Below are 10,047 nucleotides of genomic sequence, written 5' to 3' on the forward strand. Positions count from 1 at the left end.
CGATTTCTGCTCACCAGGAAGACGGTGAAGTTGTCTCTCTCCTTGGTATAGTAGGACATGACACCCACTACCGAGACGCTCTCCTCCGTGCTCACCACGTACGACTTCTCGCCCTTGTTGTCGCTGAAGTAGAGCACGTGCTCCACGTTGCTGAGGTTCCTCAGCGAGCAGATCCCTCTAAAGATGCTCCCGCATACCACCAGCGTGTCCTTGGCGGCGTGGACCAGCATCAGCTTGTTGTGGTTGTCCGTGTCCGCCGCGTCCTCACACGCCTCCGTGATGGGCGGCGTGCACTGCCTGTTGTCCCGCCTGGGCCCAGTCTCGATGCGGAACTCTGACACCAGGTCGGGCGTCAGCTGGTAGAGGGCGTTGACTGCGCCCGCATAGAGCCGGCCAGAGCGGGGGTCTTGGACCACGTTGTTGATCAGCGTGGCGGAGAGGAACTCTGGGTTTTTACTGCAGGAGCTGTCCAGGAACACCGTTGCCAAGGTGACCAGGAACGGCCACGCCCACCAGCGCTCTGTCATGGCTGGGGAAAGAACACAAAGAGAGAAAACGTTTGATTTCTTCGAACAAGAAACAGAACTGTTTCAGGCTTTAAAACTTATTTTGACTTTGAAAGATGACTTTAGAAGAAGTTGTGGTGTAAACATGCACAGAATTAAATTCACAGACTAATTAGACAGGACTAATCCCTCTAAGCTGGAAACAATTCTCTCTCCAAATGCTTTCAATTGCTTGGTGCACACGTTTGACAACACTAAGCGTTGATGACAAAACATCACAAGAGATCGCAAAGTCAAGGAGACGCTAAGGAGCAAAGATTCTTTAGTGGTCGACAGCATGGTGGAGAAGGTGGACGTCCAAACTTGAGTTTTGAAGAAGACGACCACAAAAAAGAAAGTCGAAGGAGAAGACAAAGTACGACAACAAACGAAGAAGGACGATGACAAAGGACGACGACGACAACAAAGGACGACGACGACAGAGGACGATAATGACGAAGACGACGAAAAATGCGAAAAACATGAAAGACGACGAAGAAGAAAACAAAGGATGAAGAAGACAAAGAACGATGAAGCAGTAGAAGACGAAGAACAACGAAGAAGACAAAGGACGATGAAGAAAAAGAAGGACGCCAAAAAACAACACAAACGACAAAGAAGAAGACGAAGGACAACGACAGACAAAAGACGATGATAACGACAACGGTCAAAAAAAGAGGACGAAGACTGACAGAAGAGGACGAAGGACAAAGAACAACAAAGAAGAAGACGCAGGACAAAGGAGGAAAAATGACAAAGAAGGAGACGAAGGAAGGAAAAGACGGCGAAGGACGAAGAGTGATGGAGAAGAAGACGAAGGACAACAAAGAAAAGGACAATGAACGTCACGAAAAGGACGAACGACGACGGTGGACGAAGGATGAAGAAGAAGGAGATGAAGGACGGAAAAGACGGCGAAGGACGAAGAATGATGGAGAAGAGGACAAAGGACGACAAAGAAAAGGACAAAGAATGACAAAGAAGGGACAAAGGACAAAGGATGACGACAAAGGAGATGAAAGACCAGAAAAGACAGCGAAGGACGAAGAATGATGGAGAAGAGGACTGAGGACGACAAATAAAAAGGACAAAGAAGAGGACGAAGGATGAAGAATGACGAAGAAGGAGACAAAGGACGGAAAAGACGGCGAAGGACGAAGAATGATGGAGAAGAGGACCAAGGGCAACAAATAAAAAGGACAAAGAAGAGGACGAAGGATGAAGAATGACGGAGAAGGAAAAAAAGGACGGAAAAGACGGCGAAGGACGAAGAATGATGGAGAAGAGGACGAAGGACGACAAAAAAAAAAGACAGAACGACAAAGAAGAGGACGAAGGATGAAGGATGGCGAAGAAGGGGACGAAAGACGGAAAAGAGGGCGAAAGACGAAGAATGATGGAGAAAAACACGAAGGACAACAAAAAAAAAGACAATGAACGTCAAGAAGAGGACGCAGGATGAAGAATGACGAAGAAGACCAAGAATGATGAAGAGGAAGAAAACAAAGGATGACGACAAAGAAGGACTATGAACAACTAAGAAAAAGAAGAAGGCAAAGAAGAAGACAAAGATGACTAAGGACAACGACGAAGAAGAAGACGAAGACAAAAAAGACAAAAGATGACAAAGGCAAACGAAGAAGAAGAAGAGGACGACAAAAAAGAACCAGAAGAAGCTCTGCATTGTCATTGCACAAGTACAACTAAATGTCAAGAAGAGCACAAAGGATGTAGAACGACGAAAAAGAAGAAGAGGAAGTGGATGAAGAAGAAGAAGAGGAGGAGGAAGAGGAAGTGAACAAAAAAGAAGAAGATGAAGTGGATGAAGAAGAAGAAGAGGAGGAGGAAGAGGAAGTGAACAAAAAAGAAGAAGATGAAGTGGATGACAACGAGGATGAGGACCAAGAAGAAGTTTGAATGCAGTAAATCAGTTCTTGCCTGCATTAGTCAGTTTAATTAAAGCAGCCGCCTGTGGCTCTTAAACAAGCTGCAGTCTTCCTAATAGCATTTAAACATTAGCATTAAACAATAGCATTTAAACAAGCTGCAGTCTTCCTAATAGCAGTTCTGTACTCAAACACACCACAATGATGTTATTTATAGCACTGTTGTTAATCCTCTCTTTACACAAACAATACAGCTGCAGTCACAATCATAAACATATTCATCAGAAGTCAGTAATATGATCTCAGTTAAGGCTCCTCATAGATGTTTTATGCAGTCACCACACACGCACAAACGCACGGTACCATGTGGTACCAAGTTGGCTGGACACTCAGCCTCCTGAGAGCGAAAGACAAAGAAGCGACTCAGGCGCAGACAGTGACGACATTTCGGATCCAGATTCCCCTTCAAATATTACAAAAACAATTGCAAGTACAGTAAGTCCCTCCATAATCCCTTCCATACGGTCGGATAAAAACCAAAACCATTTCTACAAATGAAATAATTCTATTCAATCTAATTATTGCGTTCCAGACCCCAGAACACACATTTTATGGACAATATTGATGGTTTTGCATGCAGAAAATAATGTGAAATACTGTACACAAAATGATGAATTAAATGTATAAATAAACCTTGAAGGGGCTCTTTTTTTTAAACCCAAAAATATAACAAAAACACCAGTGACTAGTTTATGAAACCATAAGTGGTTTAACAGAACATTCTTTTTTTTTCAAATGTCTATTTTTTTTTTTACAGTTACAAAATATATTAAATAGAGGTGGGGGAAATAATCGATTTCTAGATGCATTGCAATCCAGACATGGACGATTATGGAATCGATGAGTAAACAGCATCTCTGTCTGGACTGGACCTGCAGTGCCTCAGACTGGAAGTCTCTCCAGAGAGTGGTGAGGATGATGGAAAAGATCATCAGGACTCCTCTTCCTCCTATCCAGGAGATGGCAAAAAGCCGCTGCCTGACCAGGGCTCAGAAAATGTGCAGAGACTCCTCCCACCCCCACCAAGGACTGTTTTCACTGCTGGACTCTAGAAAGAGGTTCCGCAGCCTCCGTAGCAGAACCTCCAGGTTCTGTAACAGCTTCTTCCCTCAGGCCGTAAGACTCTTGAACGCATCATAATTATCCCCTCAATTCCCCCCAAAAATGGATTAACTGGCTGGAATATAAAGACAATATAATATACATCCATAAACATGGATGCATATGCAAAAGTGCAATATATTTATCTGTACAGTAATCTATTTATTTATATCTGCACCTTATTGCTTTTTATTTGTTTCCCTAAATGTAAAAGACTTCCTTGTGGTCTACATAACATGTGATGGTGGTTCTTTGGTCAAAATGTTTTACACATCATCTTCTTTTTGTGGGCGGTCTTATTTACGTGGCTCACCTTCGACAGCGTCTTCTCCCCGTCATCTTTGTTGTAGCGGTGTAGCGTGCAAAGACGGGAGTGCAAGAAGTGTCAAAAGATGGCGCTAACTGTTCTAATGACATTCAGACTTTACTTCAATCAATAACGGAGCAGCATCTCCTCATCCGTGGCTCACTAGTGCAACAACAACGCCCGAAATGTGTCCCGTGAAAAACCGTCTGACCCGAACTTTCTAAAAACTAAAGTTCCTTGGGTGAATAATGTAAACTCACCACACCGGTATGTTTTAGTGCTTTCATGGCGAGTTTACTGGCAGATATAAGTAAGAACTTTACACTACTTTATATTAGAAATGGCAACAGCGGAGGATGAATGTCCCATAACAAGAAGATAGAGAAAAAGAAGAAGCTTATAGAGTACGGTGTCACCACGGACTACAAAGGCGGACGCGCGCAAATTTTCAGGACGTATGCAGATCCCAAATACAGATCAGCAGGTACCAGAAGGTAAGAAAAGTTGCTTTTGCATAATGTTGCAAAACAAAACACCAGATAATATGTCCTACCTTATACACACAGCATAATAATACTCCTATGTTGAAGCACAGTACAATCCATCAAGCGGTGCGGCTTCATAGCTTACCACTTTGATAGATTTTTGAGCGCCGCATGTAATGTTCTATATTTTCAATGGAACATATAACATTTTGGTGTTGTTTACTTGAGTCATATTGCAGTCTACAATTATCTCTTGTGTGACTGCCATCTACTGGCCACATGTATCATTTCACCATGTACCAAAAAATATAGCTTTGAGGTCGGTAAGCACAACCAAAACTATTTCGTACATTAGGCGCACCGGGTTATAAGGAGCACTGTCGAGTTTTGAGAAAATTAAAGGGTTTTAAGTGCGCCTTATAGTCCAAAAAATACAGTATGTTAGCTTTGTTACATCAATTTTAACGCGGGCCACATAAAACATACTTGCCAACTCTCCCGTTTTTAGCGGGAGAATCCCGGTATTCAGCGCCTCTCCCGACAACCTCCCGGCAGAGATTTTCTCCCGACAAACTCCCGGTATTCAGCCGGAGCTGGAGGCCACGCCCCCTCCAGCTCAATGCGGACCTGAGACTGAGTGGGGACAGCCTGTTCTCACGTCCGCTTTCCCACAATATAAACAGCTTGCCTGCCCAATGACATCATAACATCTAGGGCTTTTAGAGAGTAGAGTGCACAACTGCGCACACAACAAGGAGACGAAGCAGAAGAACGAGGAAATTACAGACACGGCGACGCCGTCGACGAGCAAGATGAAGAAATACGCTTGCAAGTTCCAAAACGAATGGAAACAAGGATTTCAGTTCATCCAGAACAGTTGGAAGGGGAAGGTGTATGTTGCCTGTACATTTTGTAGAACAGACTTCTCCATTGAACACGGTGGCCGAAATGATATACTCATCATGAACGGAGAAGTTAAACAGGACAATACTGCCATCTAATGGATAGCCACCGGACACTGAAATTCAAGGATTTATTTTTTTTCTATGTAAATAATATATATATATATATATATATATATATATATATATATATATATATATATATATATATATATATATATATATATATATATATATATATATATATATATATATATATATGAAATACTCGAGTTGGTGAATTCTAGCTGTAAATAACCACGCCCCCAACCACGCCCCACCTCCCGATATTGGAGTTGGCAAGTATGACATAAAATAATGTGGCGGGCCACACAAAATAAATTGCCAGGGCACAATATATAATGGCAGAAAACATAAAATGGTGTGGCGGGTCACATAAATGATGTGGTGGGCCACATAGAATAATGTTTTAGACCGGGGGGGGGGGGGGGGGGGGGGGGTGTTTTTTCATGAAAAAATACAATCATGTGTGCTTACGGACTGCATCCCTGCAGACTGTATTGATCTATATAATAATAATAATAATAATAATAATAATAATAATGGATTAGATTTATATCGCGCTTTTTCTATTGTTAGATACTCAAAGCGCTCACAGAGAAGTGGGAACCCATCATTCATTCACACATATATTGTAGGAACCAGAAATATTAATAACAGAAAGAAACAACCCTTTTGTGTGAATGAGTGTAAATGGGGGAGGGAGTTTTTTGGGGTTGGTGCACTAATTGTAAGTGTATCTTGTGTTTTTTATGTTGATTTAATTAAAAAAAAAATTAAATTAAATTTTAAAAAAATAATAAAGTTTTTTTGTTTTATTTATCTATTTTTTATTCTTGTGCGGCCCGGTAACAATCGATCCACGGACTGCTAGGTGGTTGGGGACCACTGTTTTAGACAACATAAAATGATATGGCGGGCCACAAAAAATGACCTGGTGGGCCAGATGAAATGACATGGCATAACACATAAAATAGCGTGGCAGGCCGCTTTAGATGAAGTGGCAGGCCAAAAAAAAATGATATGGCGGAAAACAAAATGGCATGGTGGGCCACATTAAATGGAGTGGCGGGGCAGACCCCTGGGCCTTGAGTTTGACACTTGTGATCTAGAGAATCATGATGATTACAAACCATTTTTACCATCAAACTATTTTCATGACAATTTTAAAACGATGCAACTAATTTTGTGTTCCAGTATTCTTATTTAGTCCCGCTAAGAGGACAGTGAGCTGCTTCCTGCCCTCACTTCAAGGCCTACTGAAAGCCACTACTAGCGACCACGCAGTCTGATAGTTTATATATCAATGATGACATCTTAACATTGCAACACATGCCAATACTTAACTTATAAAGTGACATTTTACATTTCCCGGGAAACTTCCGGTTGAAAACGTCTATGTATGATGACGTATGCGCGTGACGTCAATCGTTGAAATGGAAGTATTGGGACACCATTGTATCCAAATACAAACAGCTCTGTTTTCATCGCAAAATTCCACAGTATTTATCTGTGTTGGTGAATCTTTTGCAATTTGTTTAATGAACAATGGAGACTGCAAAGAAGAAAGCTGTAGGTGGGATCGGTGTATTAGCAGCTGGCTGCAGCAACACAACCAGGAGGACTTTGACTTGGATAGCAGATGCGCTATCCGACGCTAGCCGCCGACCGTATCGATGATCGGGTGAAGTCCTTTGTCACGCTGTCGATCGCTGGAACGCAGGTGAGCACGGGTGTTGATGAGCAGATGAGGGCTGGCTGGCGTAGGTGGATAGCTAATGTTTTTAGCATAGCTCTGTCGAGGTCCCGTAGCTAAGTTAGCTTCAATGGTGTCGTTAGCAACAGCAATGCTAGGCTTTGCCAGGCGGTACAGCATTAACCGTGTATTTACATGTCCAGAGTTTGGTAGTATTGTTGATCTTCTGTCTATCCTTCCAGTCAGGGGCTTATTTATTTTGTTTCTATATGCATTTAAGCACGATGCTATCACGTTAGCTCCGTAGCTAAAGTGCTTCGCTGATGTATTGTCGTGGAGATAAAAGTCACTGTGAATGTCCATTTCGCGTTCTTGACCTTCATTTTTAAGAGGATATAGTATCCCAGGTGGTTTAAAATACAAATCCGTGATCCACAATAGAAAAAGGAGAAAGTGTGGAATCCAATGAGCCAGCTTGTAACTAAGTTACGGTCAGAGCGAAAAAAGATACATCCTGCACTGCACTCTAGTCCTTCACTCTCACGTTCCTCATCCACAAATCTTTCATCCTCGCTCAAATTAATGGGGTAATCGTCGCTTTCTCGGTCCGAATCGCTCTCGCTGCTGGTGTAGACAATGGGGAAATGTGAGGAGCCTTTCAACCTGCGATGTCACGCTACTTCCGGTACAGGCAAGGCTTTTTTTTATCAGCGACCAAAAGTTGCGAACTTTATCGTCGATGTTCTCTACTAAATCCTTTCAGCAAAAATATGGCAATATCGCGAAATGATCAAGTATGACACATAGAATGGATCTGCTATCCCCGTTTAAATAAGAAAATGTCATTTCAGTAGGCCTTTAAAGACGTTTTAATGGCACTGAAGTGATTAAAAGGGTCTTTTCCTCCATATGACCAGGAGGTGTGTGGACAACAAGATTAGAAATCATCTTGTAATCACATCTTCCACGCCAAAGGAGTTTATCTGAGGTTTGGCTTTGATGGCATCATGGCCGACACTTCCCACTCGCATTTTTTGGCTTTCAGTCAAATGGAATGTCAAGGACAGATACCAGCCAGCACATGGCCTCTTCAACCTGCTACCCTCTGGAAGAAGGTATAGATGGATTCGCGCCAGGACCAGCAGAATGTCTCACAGTCTGTATCCCCAGGCTGTGAGACTGCTAAATGAACAGCCTGCCCCGGACCATCTCATTACCTCACTCTTCACCACCTCAATAATTGTGCTCCTGACACTGCATTGCTGCAACATCAACGTAACACCCATCAGACATGTGACTGTTCCCACCCCCACTCCCCCTCTATTCGCCATCTTCCTGACAATGCTAAACTGTGAACTATGGTCAACCTGCACTTCAATGCACTTTCTATGCCGCTGGACAAAGCTCAAACTAAATCTCGTTGACATGTATGACTTAAGTGTTATTATGACAATGACAATAAAGGGATTGAATTGAATTGAGTTGAAGGACATGATTCGAGTGTGGATTTGGTGGAGAAGGATAGCGGTGATGTTTGACAAGAAAAGCTCAGGGAAGCCTTGACATGACCGCATGAAGTGCGAGGGGGCGGAGTCATGGCAAGAGAAAGTCAATTACACCCAGGATGTTTTGTTCTACACTGCATTAAGGAGTATGTGTGTGTGTGTGTGTGTGTGTGTGTGTGTGTGTGTGTGTGTGTGTGTGTGTGTGTGTGTGTGTAGTAGGGTTGTCTCGACTGGTACCAAAATGTATTTTGATACTTTTTTAAACCTTTCGATACTTTTCTAAATAAAAGGGGGAAAACAAAAAAAATGGCATTATTGGCTTGAACAAAAAATCTTAGGGTACATTAAACATGTTTCTTATTGCAACCGAAGAACAATTTTGTCCTTAAATAAAATAGTGAACATACTAGACAACTTGTCTTTTAGTAGTAAGTAAACAAACAAAGGCTCCTAATTAGTCCAATGACGTATGCAGGACAAGCTGTAAAAATGGATTATTAATCTACTTGTTCATTTACTGTTAATAGCTCCCTGATACCGAAGTACATGTCAAACTACTTCCTTAACGTAAATGACCGCCATAACCACAACACCAGGGGATGCTCCACTAACCACGTTAAACCCAGATTCCGAACTAACAAAGGTCTTAACTCATTCTCTTTCTATGCCACATCAATCTGGAATGCACTCCCAACAGGTATAAAAGAAAGGGCATCTCTATCCTCCTTCAAAACCGCAATAAAAGTTCACCTCCAGGCAGCTACAACCCTAAACTAACACCCTCCCCGGATTGCTAATAATCAAATGTAAACAATCAAATGCAGATACTTTTTCTTATGCCTTCTGATCTCTCTCTCTCTCTCTCTCTCTCTCTCTCTCTCTCTCTCTCTCTATGTCCACTACTTGCTGTCCATATCCTACCCCCCCCCCCTCCACACCCCTGATTGTAAATAATGTAAATAATTCGATGTGATTATCTTGTGTGATGACTGTATTATGATGATAGTATATATGATAGTATATATCTGTATCATGAATCAATTTAAGTGGACCCCGACTTAAACAAGTTGAAAAACTTATTGGGGTGTTACCATTTAGTGGTCAATTGTACGGAATATGTACTTCACTGTGCAACCTACTAATAAAAGTCTCAAAAAGCTGCTTATTTTCTGTTTCAACATGTTCTATCTACACTTCTGTTAAAATGTAATAATCACTTATTCTTCTCTTCTTTGATACTTTACATTAGTTTTGGATGATACCACAAATTGAAGTATAGATCCGATACCAAGTAGATACAGGATCATACAATGGTCATAATTTAAGTCCTCATGTGTCCAGGGATGTAATTCCTGAGTTTATGAATATAATATGAATTTTTTTTTAAATTTAACGATAAAAAATATTGATGTAATCATAGTAGTATTGACTAGCTCTTGCACTTAGTATCATTACAGTGGATGTCAGGTGTAGATCCACCCATGGCATTTGTTTACATTC

At 41.8% G+C, this 10,047-nt stretch overlaps 1 protein-coding gene across 1 annotated transcript in view; it reads right to left on the reverse strand.

The window, feature by feature from the left end:
• The window catches only part of LOC133662525 (plexin-B2-like), a 141,285-nt gene that overhangs the window by 55,387 nt on the left and 75,851 nt on the right, over positions 1-10,047 (reverse strand). The window contains exon 2 of the mRNA XM_062066608.1: positions 15-529. Coding sequence (XP_061922592.1) covers positions 15-527 — 513 coding nt within the window. The 5' untranslated portion in view covers positions 528-529. The remainder of the gene's footprint in view (positions 1-14; positions 530-10,047) is intronic.

The sequence above is a fragment of the Entelurus aequoreus genome, linkage group LG12, assembly GCF_033978785.1.
Source record: "Entelurus aequoreus isolate RoL-2023_Sb linkage group LG12, RoL_Eaeq_v1.1, whole genome shotgun sequence".
NCBI classification, from domain to species: Eukaryota; Metazoa; Chordata; class Actinopteri; order Syngnathiformes; family Syngnathidae; genus Entelurus; species Entelurus aequoreus.